The sequence below is a fragment of the Carassius carassius genome, chromosome 33 (assembly GCF_963082965.1).
Source record: "Carassius carassius chromosome 33, fCarCar2.1, whole genome shotgun sequence".
In the NCBI taxonomy this organism is placed as follows: Eukaryota; Metazoa; Chordata; class Actinopteri; order Cypriniformes; family Cyprinidae; genus Carassius; species Carassius carassius.
The window spans coordinates 3,008,353-3,028,294 of NC_081787.1; the positions used below are offsets into that span (position 1 = coordinate 3,008,353).

Consider the following 19,942-nt stretch of genomic DNA (forward strand, 5'->3'; position numbering starts at 1 on the left):
AGTAAAAGTAAAAGTACTTCTAGAAATATTTACTCAAGTAAAAGTACTAGTCTTGAATAGTTACTTGAGTAAGAGTAAAAGAGTATCGGATAAAAAAATCTACTCAAGTAGTTAGTTACTAGTTACTTTGGGTCATATATACTGTACTGAGTCTATTTTTATTTAGATATATAGATTAAATGTATGTAATGTATGTGTGCGTGTATAAATGTATATATTTCATCAGCCTTTACTCCAATTTATGTAATTTATTATAAAACCCTGTCTGTTTACTTAAGTAACAGATATAGGTGTCATGCCATAACATATTTTTAATACGACTGACTTTATATTAAATGTGAATTTAACATTGAAAGTTAATGTGATATAAATATTGCTACTAATCTTTCATTGTTCAGAAAGAGAGCAAATAACATTTACATTATTAAAGATCATTTTCACTGACAGTCTACATTTCACACATCTGCACTTTGTTGTTTCTGAAGAGAGAATTCGCCAGAAAGAGGTATTCAGTCAGGAGCGAGTGAAGGAAGCACCGGCATTTTAGCGATGACTCATCTGAACGCCTCTGATTGGCCAATGCTTTAATAAGCTCAAAAGAATCATGTGTGATTGGTTATAATACGCAGCGCTGTATAAACGCATCTATCTCTGGCTAAGCGCCAGCAAGCAATCACAGATCTGAATTTAGCAGCTGATAATATGACTCGCTGAACGTACTCCCGCCGGTGTGATTGTATTAAAATTAATTAAATCTTAATCGGCTATTTTTTGTCTTTTGGAAGCTGCCTTCAACTTGACTCCCCTCTGTTATAAGCCACACATGTACAACAAACTAATGTCAGAGGTATCGTGTACTGTAATCGAATGTAGCCCAAGTTATTACCTGTTAAACAGTAGACAGCACACGCGGTGTTCATCTAATAAGGATCTCCATCGCTAGCAAATAATAGCCTTTGCAGATTTCAATTCAGTGCAGTTCCAGCCACGTTTTCAACGCTCTTTCTGTTCTTAAACGTTACAACTCCGAGTGAACCACTTCAGACGCTCAGCGCGTGCGGCAGGGAACTGAACGACTCATTCAAACTGATTCATGAACCAATTCACTCGTTTGCCAATTGGTTTGATCAAGCCTTTGAACAGAATTGACTCAAAAGAATGAATCATTCGCGAATGTGCATTGCTCATTGCCCAGAGAAAAGTAGACGGCGCGTTTGGAATAAACTGAAGCATTTATAACATTTATTGCATTAAGATAAAGTAACGACAGGAGCGTCGCCCACAGTAACGAAGTAAAAGTACAGATTTTCCCCCAAAAATTTACTCAAGTAAGAGTATAAAGTACCCATCTTTAAATATACTCCGAAAAGTATTCATTACCCCAAAAAATTACTCAAGTAAATGTAACGAAGTAAATGTAACTCGTTACTACCCACCTCTGGCAAGGAGGATAATGCAGCTTTTGGAAAACAAACAATCAACAATCTTAAAAGTTTGGCTCGAAGTCCCTCTGCTGTGAAAAATACTGCTGGATGAAAACAAGGAATGCCGGGCATGGCTAGACTTCTCTAAGTGCCCCATTATTCTCATGCAATGATTGCTGTTACATAACTTATAAGAGCTAATAATAGAGCTACCTCTTTGTTTTTACTTTATGAACTGATATAGGAAGAGCATTCAACCACACACATTTTTTCAGTGTTCGCGCCCGTTCTGCTGGAGTTAATGCACTCAGGAGAGACGCACAGCGATGAACATTTTCCAGAAGTTTACTTTTAACCGCAGAGATCTGAGAACAATTTGAGCTCTGAGGTAAGGGAGTTAATATTTGCACAAGGGGCTCTGAAAATGGTTACAACTGGTTAAAGAAAAAACACAAATTTCAAATGAATAAAAGAAACAACAACAAATTAAGAAACAAAGATACATCAGAGTAAGTACTTAAATGAAATAAATGTCTGACAAAACTTTTGGAAAGAGATATAAGGAGGAGAAGCTCATTGAGGAGCGAGATGCTGATAGTTCAGTGCATATGGCAGTACCATTCAAAGAGCTATGACAACCATGATGCTTATAGCTCTGTAAATGGCGCTGCTATCTGCACCACACAAGATCTTCCTGACCCTCTTCCTGTGGGTCTCTGCTGTGTCTGGGCCGTGCAGTAAATTCACTGACAGCCATGCAATAAAAACACAAATCACATGGTACACCAAGACTGCATTGGCTTTTCAGAACAATGGGGTAACAGTTGACTCCTGAAAGCTGGACTATTGCCAGCTGAGGGGGTGGAAATTAACATTTGTGTTGGCAAACAGAGTTATGAGTACTCTACCCATGTGCTCTTAAAGTCCACACTTAAATCCAGTAGTTTACAGTCGTAAACGCACCAAGCCAAGTGACATAATATTCTCAAGTGGAACAATATTACTGCTGGAAACCACTCTCAGTGAGCTTGTATGAAAATAAATGAGAAATTAAATAATCAAATAATTTCAGCTCTCTTACAACTGTATATATGTATATTTTACCATGCAAATCCAATTATTTAAAAAAAAAACACCAAATGCCACCCACCTTTGAAAGTCATTCCGGCAAGACAGCGAAAATCCATAAAAATCTATGATAATCAATCTATAATTTATATGTATTTATGTGTGCATGTGTGTGTATATATAGTGCACTGAAGAAAAAAAGGGCTTAATTACAATAAAAAATGATATCAGATATCAAAATATTATGCATTTTCGTTACTCAAAATATATTTAAAAATATTTCCTATTTTTTGGAAAATTTTAAAGAAAAAAAAATGCTTGATGTATAATCTCAAAGATTTCACAAAAGAAGCTGCAAAGCAGTGTTGTAATTACAGAAGTTAGTTTTGATCACTGGGTCAGATCCAGGTTCTCTCAGTTTTTTCATGACCTCAAAGAAACATAAAAAGTAGAGCTCTTGCTGTCTACACTTAATTACTAGAGCACTGGATACAAGTCACTGCTCCTCTACAGTCAAGAGATAAAACTCTATCTCACAGTCAATACTGCTTTCATAAACAAGTTTTGAGGGCTATATTGGTCAAAGGTGAGTCAAATTAAAGTGATTTTATATACATAGAAAACATTAAATGCAAATAAGCGTCTATTTTAATGTATCAAATAACTTTTATGAAAATAAAAATGTCAAAAATAATAATGTGAAATAATGTGCATTATGTGTTCTATATGCTTGACAATTTTTTTTTTAATGAACTATTGTTACACTGTATAACATTTTAATGGATGTCTTCTGTAAATCATAATAAAAACGTATAATAGTCATTATGTTTTGCTCTTAAAAAATAATTAAACAGGACACATTGTAATGTATGAAAAAATAAAAATTCACTAAACCGTTACTGTTTTTAATGTTTGATTCAAACATCAAAACAATAATATTATATAGTCAAAGCTGAATTTCCAGCATCATTGCTGCAGTCTTCAGAAATCATTCTATGCTGATTTGCTGCTGCTTCTTCTTTTTAATGTTGAAAACTGTTGTGCTGGTTAATATTTTAATGTAAATGCAATTGTCAATGCAATGCAATGCAATTAAAAGGCAGGAATAGGGCCAAAAGTCTGATCCTGATGAATGTAGCATATCTCCATTATATCAGGACCAGACTGAGAGACAGAAAACTTGCACTGTCAGTCCCATCCGCCTAACCTCACGTCCCCCGACACATCTGTCCTCAAACAACACAGTACTGTATGTCCACATCATCCTTGAAAACACATGCCAAACGTCTTATTAGACGCAATAGTCTCTCTGCTCTGGTTTAGATGCTTTGTCTTCAGTAACCTGGGCTGCTTGGCCATTGATCTGCTATAATAACAGTCAAGGTACCAGAAGTTCAATGCTTTGAATGTTTCATAGCTCTGGATACATCAGCCCAGACAATTAGAAGAATGTTGATGTGTGTTGTGGGTTCAGCGGCGGCCCACTGCGACGCTCCTCTGAGGTGCGTTTGTGCACGTCACGTCGAACAAAGTCAGTTCCACCAGCACAGGGAGGAAATCATTCACTCTCAATGCAGAATAATAATGACGTCTAATGCAAACACAGAACCAGCTGCCCACGTCTTCCTCTTTTAAAGCAGCCTTCTCAATTTATGGCACCTATTGATCTTTAGAATGTTGTGAACTGAGAAGAAAGCCTAAAACTTTCTGAGGCGATGAGGCATCAACACTGCATGAAAACGCGAGATTATATGCAAAGGATGATTTGGTTAAAACCCTTTGTGAGAGGAGTGCGCTTTTCACCTGCTGCTCCCACGAGTGTGTGTTCATTAGAAGGAAAGCAGGAGTCTGTCTCATGGAAACAAGCGATGAGCATACAAAACCTCAATCATAATAGATCTGTTTTAATGCTTTGATATAGAGGTGGGCGATGTGAGCTAATTCTTTTATTGTCATTTAAAAGTCTTTTTAAATCACGACAGGCTGTAGATTATAATATAGTATTTTTAGCAGGAAATTGAAAAAAATATTAAAGTATTATAAAAGTATTTTGAATTAAACCAAATGTATGCAACAATATTAACAGCATTTATTAATCTAGGTTTTTAAGTTAAATAAGAATTTAATAAATATACAGTTCGTTGTTAGTTCAATTACAAATGTATATAACATAAAAACTTTAACATATTACAACTAAATATGTAAAATACTGAAAGTTTTTGAAAGTTCCTTAATTAAAATTATCACAACTTATTTAAAAACAGTCATATTATTAGAGTTTAAAATAACTGTTTGCGATTTGACTTTATTTTAAAATGTAATTTATTCCTGTTATGCAAAGCTAAATTTTCAGCATTGTTACTTTAAATCATTGTAATATATATTTGTATTATTATTATTATTATCAATGTTGAAAACTGTTGTGCTGCTTCATATTTTTGTGGAAACAACAATATATTTTATTCAGGATTCTTTGATGAATAAAACGTTCAAAGCTCTCACCTTTGATCAAATGAATGCATATTTGCGGAATAAAAGTATTTTTATTAAATTTCTAATAATTATATAAATGAATAAATCTTACTGACCCACAACATTTAAATAGTAGTGTATATGTAGAAATAATTAATAATTAATTAATATCAACAAACTGAACCCTGTTGTAAAGTTTTACTCACTATTATTTAACATTGTATTATTTTACAATAATAAAGGTCAATTAATTATTGCACTCCATCTCATTTACTCTTCATATTTGAATTTGGTATACACAAAACCAAAGAAGATAATTTACAATAAATAAATGAATGAAGTCTGGCATTAAAACAAAAGACTAAAATAAAATAGATAGTGCTAACTTCAAAATCTGATCATCTAATTATTATTTTACAGTAATGCAGGCAGTTCTGATATTGTTTCTTCATCGTTCTCCCGTGCAAATAAAAGTCTTACACCGAAAGCATGCACTTACAGTACTGAACTATAATCATGCTTAGAAAAATACACCTGTGCTCAACAAGCAACACATCTCAAGAGACGTTCAAGGTCTCATATCTTTTGAGGTGTCATTAGGAGTTTGTTCAAATGCCTAACCCTCAGCATCAATAATATTAGAAGTGATGTTTACCTTTAGTAATTAATGGAGATTTTATTATTTCAACCTTTTGAATGTAGCATAAAGAGCATAATAACCAGAGCTGCATTATTAGTAACTGTGATCCACGCATATAATAATTCTGAATGAAACACCGGCAATGGTAAACAAAAAAGCTAAATAATGAAAGCGTCATTATTTTCCAGTCTCACTAAAGCATGAAGACGACCCTAATGTAGAATGAAGCTGCATTTACAAATACACAAAGGCCACACGCATTACAAATCATTAAGCCTTTTAAATGTAGATGGCATGCTGAAAAAATGAGGTGAAGTTAGGTGCAGAAAGAAACCTTGAAGTGACGAGGAAAGAAAAGAGTGTGTGTGAGTGTGACAAGGACTCACTTGAAAACTCCCCACACAGCACTAGACAGGAACAGGCCTAGTGTTGCAGAACCAGAGGAGCAGTTTGGAGGCAGAGGAACAGCCGCTGCTTGGAGAAGAGGAGGACAGGGGAAGCACACAGAGAGGAAGAACAGGAGGAGAGAAGAGGAGGAGAGAAGAGGACAAGCTGGTTATTTCAGTCCTGACTGGTTCATTGAATACTGTACTTTCAAACAACAACAGGAAACAGTGTAGGAGGGAGGATTAGAATGTTCAATGGTCATCTATAGACACATAAGGCTTGACTGCATTTACTTTGAAATCGAGTTAGAATTTGAACATTCTGCATCAGCTTGCAACTCTTAGTTTTTATATATCTAGCCATGGGTTCTATATTTTTGAGATTGTGTTAAATCAGAACACTGTTCTTAATCTCAAAACTCCAGCATTTTGTATTTTTTTTGTCTGTTCCAGTGCACACCGTTGACCTCTTTTCCAGTCTGTCATGTGTGAACGGTCCCTAAATAACAACGGTCTGTGAAAAGTTGGGTCGTATAGCATTCAAAGGTTTGTGGTTTGCATTTAATTATAAAAAAATGAATAGTTTCAGTCAGCAGGAATACAATAAACTGATCAAAAGTGGCAGTGAAGACTTGTGTTCACGGCAAATGCTGCTCTTTTGAACATCAAAGAATCCTGAAGAAAAATGTATCACTGTTTGAACCAAAATTTTCAAATCAGCATATTAGAATGATTTCTGAAGGATCATGTGACACTGAAGACTGGAGTGATGATGCTGAAAATACAGCTGTGGATCACAGGAATAAATTACATTTGAAAATATATTCAAACAGTAAAAAGTTATTTTAAATTGTAATAATATTTCAGAATATTTCTGTTCTTACCCTATTTTTTATCAAATAAATGCCGCCTTGGTGAGCATAAGAGCTTATAATAATAATAATAATAATAATTCACAATGTAACTTTAAAAAACCTAACTTAAAGTACAGAATATGAGCCTTAAAAATGAGAGAGAGAGAGAGAGATTATATATGAGACAGAAAACACAAGAGCAGAAAGAGAGAAAAATATGTTATAATTAGGAAAATTTGTCAATGTGAGCTGGGCATGACAATGAACAAACTGGGACAACTTTGATGCGTCACCGCTTCCCTGAAAACAACTTTATGAAGTCAACACTGAACCTTTTTTCAATGTACACAAGGAATCTGAGTGCTCCTGTATCTCTCAATAAGTTTATCCCACTTCATGCAAAGTAAACATCTCTCAACGAATGAGAACTTCAAAACTCACGAGCCACCGGGTTGACAGATTGCCGTGGCTTTTATGTACCACCTAAACAGCTCTTTTCCTGGTTTTAAGTAGGTGACACTTAAAATATCCTCTTTATTGGCTTCATAATAGGCTCATAACATAATTTACTCAAACATAGATGCTCGCAGTGGACCCGAGAATGATTGCATGACTCACTGAGCCGCCTCTCATAAAGGTTACGGATCAACATTCAATCTCCAAGCTGGCGATAAGGACAGCATTTCTATATGTGTGTGTTAAAGCAAACAGCGCTGACGCGGAGACTTACTGATCTCTGTAATGAAATCCTAACCCCACTCCTTAAAAAGGCCTGCCATCAATAAATACAAGTGCAAGTCAACTATCCCTGCAGAAACCTTCAGTCAGGTGTAATAACAAGTGGGCAGATGCACACCGCCAGTATGATTATGAGAACTGTAAAGGGTGAACGGTGGGTGAATTTCTCCGTCTCAGACATCACGTCTTCTGTTAAACTTCAGTTTACTGTCTTTACACTATAAAGATGGCTATATGTTTAAAGAAATGCAAGATAAATATTATAAATTGCATATAATTATTACAATAAAAATATTAAAATAATAACACTGTAATAACATTAGGAATCTGTGGTAGATATTCATTTCATTTTTGGGAGAATCTCACAAACCTTGTCAAGACTAAAGAGCATGTCTTATTTCACCTCAAAACTATATGGAAAAAAGTTATTCATTTAGAAATTATATTTTATCTGTAAAAAAAAAAACTATTTTATGTATCGTCATATTATTTTCAAGACAAATTAACTACACTTCCCCCATATTTTCATTAAAGTAATGTGCAAAAAAATTATTATCATTATTATTATTGTTTCAACTGATAAGTAGCATTTACATTTTAAAAGTATTTGCTCTACTATTTTTTTATTCTTAATTTAATTATTGCATACAATTATTAAATCATTGCATACGTTATATTTGTTATACTCTTTTATTTTTGGATTCTAAATTGAATAATTGTATACAATAAAATGTACGTCATAATGAGACATCAATGAGAATTATTCAACAATAATGGGAACAAAAACTCATAATGGTAATGAGAATTCGATGGGAATTAGGCTTAATTGTGATGCAAATAAAGTCTTAATGCAAATAAGGGTCCTTAAACAGGTTCTGAAATAATTCATGTCTTTCTTGTTTGTATTTTTGGATGAATTGTGACCACAGTCAAGGTCTTTTCCTAAATCATATTTATTAATAAATCCAAGAATCCATACGAATATTTACCAAATTCAGACAAACTTAGTGTTGTTACCACATTGGTTTAATCGTTCACTCTAAAAGCGTGTCTGGTGAAGTTGCATACAGTTAATCTCAAGCACACTGACAGCACCAATCAAAATAAAACTCACTTAAAATGACAGATATTGTTTCCTTCTCACTGGGCATTTTGTTTGATTTGCCTGTCAGTCCTTGTTTCATTTCGAGGAAGTTTATTTTCAAAGAGCAAAGCACTCAAGGCGCGCTGCTCGCCTGCATCCGTGCACTGGTAAGAGCTGACATATGCGTGGTGTTTCAATCTGAGGTTTGTTGAAGAAAACATCCGGTCCCGAGTGAGACGCGAGATAACATATGCTTATCATCAAAATCCAGAGCCAAGAGCAGGAAAGTACTTCATCTAATGCAAAACCAATAAGATTTTAATAACAGGGTTCGTAAAGAAACTGCTAAATGAAATCCCAGGACTTTCAAGGACTTTTCTAGCACTACTTTATTCGTTTTCAAGGACTTCAGAGACCACAGTATTGTTATTATCTTTCAAATTCTAATAAATAAACTAATAAATCCAAAATAGTACAGATAAAGTGCAGCACATGCAAAGCATGCAATAGCTGAGGCAACTTGAAAAGATAATATGGCAAAGTTATCGCTTTGCTTATTCAAAGTGATTTTTAATGAATATATGATTGACCTCAAGAGTAAAAGCTTCAACATACTGTGTGTTCAGACCGCCGCCGTTGAGAGCGTCAAAAATCGCTCTGCCCGCCCTGCTCACAGGAACATAAATAATCTCAGACACCTTGCTCCACGTATCATTTTTATAATTTTTTTATGTCCCTGTATGCAAACAGAGACACATCATAGATTATTGCAAACCCACCACAGCAATAATCAACTTGTCCTCTTTTTTGCTTGATGTGGTCGGAGCTGCGTTCTCTGGAATCATCTCAAGCGGTGGACATATATATATATATATTAAACTAGCAATGAGACAATAATAATTGGTTCAAATAAAGTATCGCATGGGTTTACTGAACATCACTGTAAAAATATGCAATATACCTATAAATAATATGAACATAACCTACTTAAGTACATTAAGTATTATAACAAATAGCTAAAGAGGGCACCGACATCCTGGCGATGCTTCACTTTACAGCATGGTTCAACGGTGTTTAAATCCATGTTATCTTAATATTTTCCCACATGCAAACTCAGAGCGAGGGTTTGAACTTTTATTTTGAAATCTTGATGTACAGCAAATAACATAGGCTCAATAGAAATATGTTGATGTATTCTCCTGCGTTTGGATACTTTTATAAATGATTTATGGTATATATCTAGTGAGATAATACACTCAGTTTTCCCAGATAAATGTTAAGCAACCCAAATTGACAGTATATGTAGAGGAAGAATTTGTGTCCCTAGTGGCTGAGATGGAGACGCGCTCCAAGCTTGTAAATGTATGTTTAAACATTTTTAAACATACTCTTCAACTACTTTTTCCTAAATATGGCTGTTTTCAAGGGTTTTCCAGGACTTAAATTTAAAAATGTCAAATTCAAGTACTTAACGCACTTTAAACGCCCTGTAATAATTGTTAAAATTCTGAGTATAGACAAGTCTACACTACAATCATAATGATAACAACATAGAAAAACGATTTTGCTTGAATCACCTTAAGAGCGATTTATTTATTTATATATTTTTTCAGCTGATGAATGATGAAAACACCTGACTTTATAGGAATAGAAAATTCACTGAGAATGTAGTCATTAATCTCAGGCCATTGTAGAGGAGTTTCACAGATAGCATTTCATCACTTGCACTTCACATCATCAATGGATGCTCTGCAGTGAATGGGTGCCGTCAGAATGAGAGTCCAAACAGCTGATAAAACATTACAATAATTCACAAGTAATCCACACCACTCCAGTCCATCAGTTAACATCTCGTGAAGTGAAAATCTGTGTTTTTGTAAGAGACAAATCCATCATTCGGGGGGTTTAACTTTAAACCATCACTTCTGGCTAAAATCTGAGGCCATAATCCAAAATATTGTTTTATCCAGTGAAAAAGTTGTCTTGCTTGAATCAGGAGAGATTCAAGCTTAAAGAATCCAAAACAGCTCTAAACAAATATGTTCTTTAATTCTGATGTGAGAGAACAACAGGAGATGGACTTGTTTACTAGAGGAAGTATTATTATGCATTACAGACTCATATTTTGGCCAGAAGCAATGGTTTAAATTGAAAATGTCATGATGGATTAGTTTCTTCCAAACACACATCTTTTAGCTTCACAAGACATTAACTGATGGACTGGAGTGGTGTGGATTATTGTGATGTTTTTATCAGCTGTTTGGACTCTCATTCTGACGGCACCCATTCACTGCAGAGGATCCATCGCTGAGCAAGTGATGCAATGCTACATTTCTCCAAATCTTTTCTGATGAAGAAACAAACTCATCTACATCTTGGATGGCCAGAAAGAGAGTACATGATCAGTAAACAAAACTGTTCATCTAGGTGTCATCTATAATGCACAGCTTTTACATTTTTGATATTTATTAAAATAAACTGCAAATCCTTTAGGTAAAAACAAGGCCCTTGTATCACTTTCAGGCACATTTCTGTGAAACTTTTTTGGCTGTTAATAAAGAGTGTCGGAAATAATTTCACCACCACCAATGCATCTACAGGTTCCCTTACGAAAATGATCCATGGTTTTAAGAAGAATAACACCAAAAATCAATTACACTTACAGGACAATCAAATCCTTGTTTAGGCTATTGACCAAACATTTAATTCAATATTCACTTAATCTTTCATCTTTGGCCACCTTTTTTTTCTATAGATGACACAGCCTTTATAATTTCTTCGACAAAAAACATGTGGCCATCACAACCCTTAAAAAAAATAAACCATAGTTTTATCAGAGTAAAACTACTTTTTTTTTCTTTTTACATGATTTCTGAATGATTGAGACTATAAAATAAATTAGAGTCGTAATAAAGCCATAGCCATAGGTCAGCGGTTCTCAATTCCAGACCTCGCACCCCACTGCTCTGTATTTTGTATGTTTCTCTTTTGCTTCAGACGTTGTTCTATTCGAACTTAAGTGCCCTGCGAAGTGGACATCACAGGATATTCCACCATGATTGCAGTTCGAAGCGAACGTACTGTATATGTTTCATTCAAAGTGCATTGAAGTGTGCAAGACATAAATTTAAATTGTATTTATTTACCGAGGTGTGTGATGTCACACTTGTCCGTGTGTGAAGATGTTGCAAAGTGCAAATCCGTGAATGACTGTTTCGAATTGAGGTGAACTTCAACAGTTTCCCTTGCTCAGGGAGTAGGGAGCAATGAACACTGTGCGGGGACCATGTCAATGGGAACACAGTTCATGCACGGAGCTCACCTCTAATGAGCTGATTATCTGAATCAGGTGTGTTAACAAAAAGAGACTTGCAAAATATGCAGAGCTGGGGATGCAAGGACTGGAATTGGGAACCGCTGCCATGGGTGAATATTGAGAGCTACAATTGTAATCTGTAAATAATGTAATTTATTTACAATTTTTTTTAGTATTTTTTACTAAGTTCTATTTTGACCACTATAGTAGGTGCTTTTTTTTGTCATATTTGAGCAAAGGGTGCACGACAATACAATCCTGCTTAGGGCACCCATTTGGCCAGCACCAGCCCTGTAGTTATTATTCTTGGTCGGAACAAGTCTTTACTTAATCCTTACATAAAAATTTTAAAACAAATCTTCAGCAATTTCTCTTCATAAAATCCATGGCTCATTCCTCAATATTAATGTTAAAAAATGTATAAGCAAAAACACTCCAAGTTGGGCGGTTTTATAGGAGCTGCAGACAAGAATCATAACTTTAAAATATGAAGTACGAGTTTGAACTAGCATTAGTTTGATTGTAATGCTCAATTAGAGCGAGTTTTGAGTTCGCTTCTGAATGGCTGATGATGCACACAAAAGCCGGCTGTCATCGGCATGACTTCGTGTTGTGCTGTGAAACACACGTCCATCACTGCAGACAGGACTCATTAGTGCAGACATGCATGTAATCTGTCTCTCATCTATCACTGCAGCTCAAGCACAGCTAACGCATAAAACTTCTGTTGGTTTTAGTAGCGCCACCCGGGTGTTACGAAGCTAACGTTTTCTTCGCACGCACACTGTGTGCTAAAGTTTGCACAGGGCAAAGCTTCTCCAAACTGAAACTTAATTAGCTGCCTTGCTGTCTTACATTTGAAGTGTTCTTCACCTGAAGTGCATGGGAGATTCAACTCACAACTGCTACCAATTGAGCTTGGCAGTAGCATAATGCTAAGCTAACAACACTAGAATTATGGGACCAATTGTTTGGAACATACCAATTATCCTTTCTAGGTAGGAAGAGCACTCCGTTTTAGTATACAAAGTGACATTTAAAGTTAAAATCAATGCATCACAAGCTTGTAATGTAAACAGCTTTGCTGTTTGTAACTAGATATGTCTAGTTTTGTCTAGATGGGATGTCAGGTTAAGGATAGGACTAATCTTTCAGGATGCAGATAACCTTTAAACTGAAATCTGCTGATTGCTTCATCGTGATGTGCCCTCAGACATCTGAAAGATTGATATCTCAAGTGAATAGCAGCAGACTGCTAATATGTAGGTTTCATGCCTCCGCAGACCTCATTACAGATCCAGCTGAATGACCTCATCTCTCTCAGACCACTAATGTGCTGAGTGCATAATGTGTTTATGGGTCAATGGCAAATAAGGATGTCCAGGACACTGGCAAGGTGAAATCTTCTTAAAAGCATGCATGTGCCAAGTTATTAGGAATTATATAGTTATTTTCATGTTGGTTTCATATATATTAATTGACCATCTGCAAGCCGAGGGTCTTTATGCCGAGAACTCTCATATTTTTTTTGCATACTGATGTATTTAAAAGTTAATGGCCAAACGGATGTTTATAAAAGTTTACATTGTTGTTGCAGAGGAAATAAAACAAAGATAACATTAAATAAGTTTTTTACCAGGTTAAATGTTGATTATTAGTAACTCAAACCCATTTATCTAAACCTCTCTACCTAACCATCGGTATATGTGTGAAGTATTGAAGTGTATTATGGGTACATGGAAAATATTTCATTAATCTTAATTATTAATAAATGTATACATATCATTTACTAGATATTAATGATGCATAATCCTGAACTATTCTTAAGGTTCGTTTTCTTACCATATAAGTTAAAATATCTTATGTCTATCCATACTGACAATTATTTGGCAGACAAAAGGTTTTCATTTACTAATATTTAATATTTGGGGGAAATTAGCTTTAATGCATACTTTGAAAGAAATAATAATGCTAATAATAATAAAAATAAAATATCATGTTATGCCTATTTATTAATTTTGTTTTGAGGAATTTAAGCCTTTTGTGAGATTATTTTATATTACAAAACCTCACAAGTTACACCACTTAGATATTTATACACTATTCTCCCCAAAAATACCAAAAATGACCTCTTATTCAGAAACTGAAAACATGTTCATCATAAAAGATGACTGTATTGAACTGTCTGTGTGAACAGAATATTTTTTTCAATGTGTTTTTGAATAATCCAGACAAATACAAAATGAGCATCACATCACTGACTCATACATAATAGCTCAGTATGTTTATTTTATGGAAGTTTTTGACGCAGTCTGTCAGAAATGATTGGCCTTCCTCATTATCCAACTATAATTTCAGAAATAAATCTTAATAGAGGTGATTTATGCCTCGCTGTTTGAGCCAGAGACCTCAGCCCAACACAAACAGTTTTTAAGAACAGCAGATATTACACATACTTCTCTGCCCGGCCTCCACAAGATCACCCTCACAAACACCGCAAGATGTTTTGAATCAGGCGTCTTTGTGCCATTGTCCTCAGAGAGTCATACTTAAAGAACAATTATGAATCCACTAGATCAAGTATAGTGCTAATGTTAGATCAGGACCCTGGAGCGTTTCGAAGCATTCATGACTGTGCATGTTTCCCAAAGCAAGTGCCAACTCAGTGAATATCTCTGCTTTCCATGTGCTTCATCAGTTAAACAACGGAATCAAGTTTAAGGTGAATAACTCAAGAGGGAAAAAAAAGTTTTGTTGGAAACTTTTCCTTTCACTGCAGTGAAGATGAAGTGAATAGCTGAACTGTACATATGAGGTCCTTTAAATAAAAAAATAAAATAAATAATGAAAAGTATTGATTTTATACATCATATAAATATACAGGCTCTCACATTAAGACAATACACAATATCTGCACTTTGTATTTGACAGTGTTATACTAGGATTTACAAACTAAACCCTAACGATTAATCAATGACAGCTCACAGGACAAGCAATAAACTGAAAAGAAACACTGCATCATTAATGTCTGACCTACACAACTACTGATTATTCATTAAAGTAATGTAGCTGATAACCATTATTAACCACAACACAAAACAAATTAAAAAGAATTAATGTATACATACTGTACGTACAGTATATAGAAAACAGAAGTCGGTTTTTTTTTCGTTCTAGAACACGAAGAAGAATATCTAGTCCCCTCAGATTGTAATCCATAATAATATGCGATGTCTGTTGAGGATCCTTGCATAACGGCAGGATTTGGGAGTTTAAGATAACAAAATATTGTGGCAATTTTCAACAACCTAATAATGTTTTGTTTCACTCTCTTAAATGTAAAAATCCTGCAATAATGAGTATATATATATATATATATATATATATAATTATTATTTTTTTTTTAATCCTAAATATCAGAGTGTTCTTGAGGTTATATAGTTGTGATCTCTGGGCCATAATATGAATAATATATGTAATTAATAATTAATAATAATAATATTTTTTTTTTTTTTTACAATATACACTACCGCTCAAATGTTTGGGGTCAGTATTTTGTTTTCTTCTTTAAATTAATACCTTTATTCACCAAGGATGTGTTCAGTTGATAAAGAGGGATAAAGACACCACAAGATCAAGACAAAAAAAATGATATGTAATAAAATTAATTACATTTTTTAAATGAAAACCATTTTAATTTTAAAGGAGCATTGCGTAGGTTCTGAAATTTCTAACCGTTACTGACACCAGTGGCCATTAGAGGAACTGCAGCCAGTCTCATGCTCATTCTCAGTGCGCACGCTCTTTTTTTTTTTTAACTTACGAGGAGTGTCCGTGGGTGTCTGAATTGTGCTGGAGGCTGGTTGCTTCTTTCCATCCGCGGAGTCCATTTGAAAACACTATTGCCGCTGCTTACTATAATGGCTGGCGTGCCATTTGCATGCCAAATGCGTCACATTTTGTGAATTTTCGCGCTAATTCGGGCCCGACTCCTCCACACACAATTGAGCCTACATGCTGATAGAGGCAACCGTGGTGGACAGTCAAGGTGGCATTCTTTATTTTACATCATGGTTGGCTCATACATGTACAAATGAAAACTCTATCTTAAAGATTTTTTTTTAAGTAAAAACCTCCACATAGCTCCTTTAAGAAGTATAAGATGTGTTTTCCAGTCACAGTCTGTATTAATTTTCAATGCATTTTTGAATAGCATTACATCATTGACCCTTTTACCTTAAAGTGCTGACCTTTAACAGCAATCAGTTTTTAGGCGAGACTTAAATCAGTGTTTTAACCACTAAGACATTCAGACAGAACCCAGAGGAGTCTTCAATACCCAGATGAGTTTAACATCTCCATGTTGAGCTGTGGGTTAATTACTACATAATTAAGACGGAAGACAGCAGGCCTGTGTTTAGATGTGTGTTGTCTGTGTTAATCTGCATGGATCCCTCAACTCTCACTGGTGTGTCCCACAGATCCTGCCTCCAGCGTCTCCGGCTCTCCAAAGCAGCTGCCCCTGAGATCCCAGCATACTTCACTCCAATGTTTATCAGCCAGATTAACATGTTGACGGCCCCACCATTTGGAAACAGTTCCAAGATTTATGTCCCAGGCAGGTTTCCAAAGGGCTGTGAAAAACAAAGGGCGGTAGAACAAACTGAAGAGCCTTTACGGTCATTTGCACAGCCTGATCTGGACCCGCTTTCAGTGGGACATGTTTAGACAACAACTTCTGTGGTGGAGAGGCCTTTGAGGACTTTCAAACATCTGTGGGTTCATGTTCAAGCCGGGTGAACAGCCAGTGTCTCTGATCCTGTCTATTTGTATTTTGGAAGGCTATGATATCTTGTTGTTTTAACATGATAGTGAACAGTTTATGCAGTTAACTGACATTCAGTGCGGTTGATTTGACATAATATGAACTGCTTTACTTGTTTATTTAATGGTGCATTAATGATTTTCACTTTATAATGATAAAAGATGATGTTTGGAACAATAAAAGCTGTTAAGTTCACACGTCTCGTAGTGGACCAGCAGTCTCCACCAGTTTGAGCGAACATCCTGTTTGCATTGTTTGTAGCTGATGAAGCAATTGAAACAGCTGCTTTTATGTGAAGATGGATTTGATGATCAAGTAATCCAAAGATATGTAATCCTCCCTAAAATCGTCTTTTTGATTCATATTTAATAAAATCATGAAGATATATGTGCATCGTTTAAATTATATTTCTCAACCTATCTTTCAAAAGTATGGGATCAGTAAGATTTAGAGTTTTTTTTAAGTCTCTTATGCTTACTAAGGCTGCATTTATTTGATCAAAAATACAGTAAAAACTGTAATATTGTGAATTTTTTTTATAATTTAAAATAACAGTTTTCTATTCCAGTATATTGCTAAATGTAATTTATTCCTGTGATGTAAAGCTGAATTTATCAGGGTCATGATCCTTCAGAAACTATATACACTACTTTGTTTCAGCATATTTCATTGTAATATTTCGCAAAATTACTGTTTTTACTGTCTTCTTTCAACTATAAATCTTACTGACCCCAAGCTTCTGGATGCCAGTGTATTTGTTTTGGTGTAAAACTTTGGAAAAAACTACTTGGACCCTTAATTCATCGAGGCTGAGAATGCAAGAAAATGACAAGGAGAAAGAAAATAGCAGTAAATTGCGACATGACGGCTGTGACATGTAAATGACAGTGACATGCCACTCAGTAATTGCTGTTCCTCTAAGACTCACAGTGTTGACAGCGCACTGTGTCTCATTCCCAGGAATCATTTGGTCTGAGTGGTCATGGAGAGACCTGGGGCAGAAAGGACACTGGACACTGTCAAAACACATTATTCTGAACATGTCAAACTAAAAAGTCACAGATAAAGGAAATGGCAAAGTACTTTTCTGGATATACATATAGTGTGGGCAAATATCTCAAAGAAACGTTCACACTTTACCTTAAAATCTAAAGAAAAAATATATAAAGTATATTGTGCACAAAGAAATTAAGGCAGTTTTAGGACCATTAAGATTCATTGTGACATTACTTACATTACACCCCCCCCCATCTAACTCATCAGGAAAATTTGAAAGATTTGAAAGGCGAAAAAAATCATAATACAGTCAGCTTTTAAATTTAATACACAATTAACCAAAAGTTTGGGGTCAGTAAATTTAATTTCTGTTTTAAATATACTGTATATATATACTGTATATATATATATATGAATAGGCTACGTTTATGGAGGAAGGATGCATCATAAATGCTGTTCATTTGAACTTTCTATTCATCAAAAAGTCCTGAAAAAATGTATCATTGTTTCCACAAAAATATGAAGTGGCACAATGGCTTTCTACATTGATAAAAAATAAATAAATGTTTCTTGAGCATCAAATCAGCATATTATTCTGATTTCTGAAGGATCATGTGACACTGAAGACTGGAGTGATGATGCTGAAAATACAGATTTGCATCACAGGAAAAAATTAAATTTTAACGTTTTTTCAAATAGAAAATAGTTATTTTCAAATGTACTAATATTTCATATTCAGTTTTACTGTTTTTCCTATATTTGTGAACAAAATAAATGCAGAATTGGTGAGCAAAAGAGACTTTTTAAAAACATAAAAAAGTCACTGACAGTATATAATCGCAATCAAATTCGTACATTAAATCATAATTACAATCGCTTCACAATTTGAACATTCATTACATTTTTGGCCCATTAAAGCGAATGAGATTGTGATACATTAAAGTATGTTAATTACATATGTAAATGCACGTATGCAATTGTCATGAAAATAATGTAATGAAAACCTAAAATGCTTAATTTTCTGATCTGAAACATGTTTCTGGGAACAACTTCCATTTCACTCGTCCTCTTTAAAATGCAAAAACTAAACTGTAGATTAACAAATGCATTATGTCTGCCTCGCCATGTCAAAGTGTACAGTGAGATGGACAAATACAAAGACATTGTCTAAATGGAGGTAATCCATTGGTGTTTCCATGGAAACAAAATCCACAGATCTCTTTTGAGAGAGCGATTTAAAAGACTTGTAACATATGATTAGAATGAAAAGAAACAGCACACCAATATTCACAGCGTGCTCATTATTATCATCGCTAAAGAAACTGTCAGAACTGTAAGAAAGAGGCCAAACCCAAACAGACCCAAATTAAACTTTGGCCTGCGGATCTGGGCAGTTTTTTTTAAATCAATTTCTTGACAAAAACTCAAATCTAAGGTTTTGAAATGACCTCCCTGTTTCATATTTTACGGAACTGGCAGTGTTTTTTTTTTTTTTTTTTTTTAGTTTCCAGCAAATGAAATCTGAGACAAACTCTAGTAATGTGGAACAAAGTTGAGCTGCTGACATCTCTGTCTCTGTAAAAAGTTTTTCTTCACTTCCCAGCAGGCCTACCAATAAATGTCACCAACAAACCATGCATAAAAGCACTGTTACATAAAAACAAAATACCAAACTCTAACAATAAATTATTAAACAAATAAATCATTCATCTATTATTGATAACAGCTTTTGCTTTCTTATCACTGCTTTGAATTAAGTAAAGCTCAAGTTCTGCATTACAAAAATTCACAATAACCGATTCAAATAAACATATCTGATAATAGATCATTGTGAAAGACTAAAAACACATTGATAAATGTGAGCATTATTCTGAAATACTGTAATTCAAATGAAGAGGTAGGATCTGTGGAGCACAATTACAATTAGCAAGATTACAGCAAAAACATTTAACTGTCCATGCCAGATCTGCCTTAAAAATTGTATTATCACAAAAAAAAAAAATCATATTTTGAAATGAAAACCCAGTTTCTCTCACACTTCCACTATGTGCCGCTTAACAACACAATGTTACAGCATATTAATGTCTTTATATGCACTCTTCAGTCAGCACATATACGTCTTTTTTCCATGTCCGCTTA

The 19,942-nt window shown here is 34.7% G+C and overlaps 1 protein-coding gene across 2 annotated transcripts in view; it reads right to left on the reverse strand.

Moving 5' to 3' along the window:
- Positions 1 to 19,942, reverse strand: part of htr4 (5-hydroxytryptamine receptor 4) — a 102,489-nt gene that overhangs the window by 9,491 nt on the left and 73,056 nt on the right. The window contains exon 7 of one of the 2 annotated variants that reach the window (XM_059521306.1): positions 5,991 to 6,075. The exons of the other annotated variant lie outside the window; for it this stretch is intronic. Within the exon in view, the coding sequence (XP_059377289.1) occupies positions 6,012 to 6,075 (64 nt within the window). The 3' untranslated portion in view covers positions 5,991 to 6,011. The remainder of the gene's footprint in view (positions 1 to 5,990; positions 6,076 to 19,942) is intronic. 2 annotated transcript variants of the gene reach the window in all.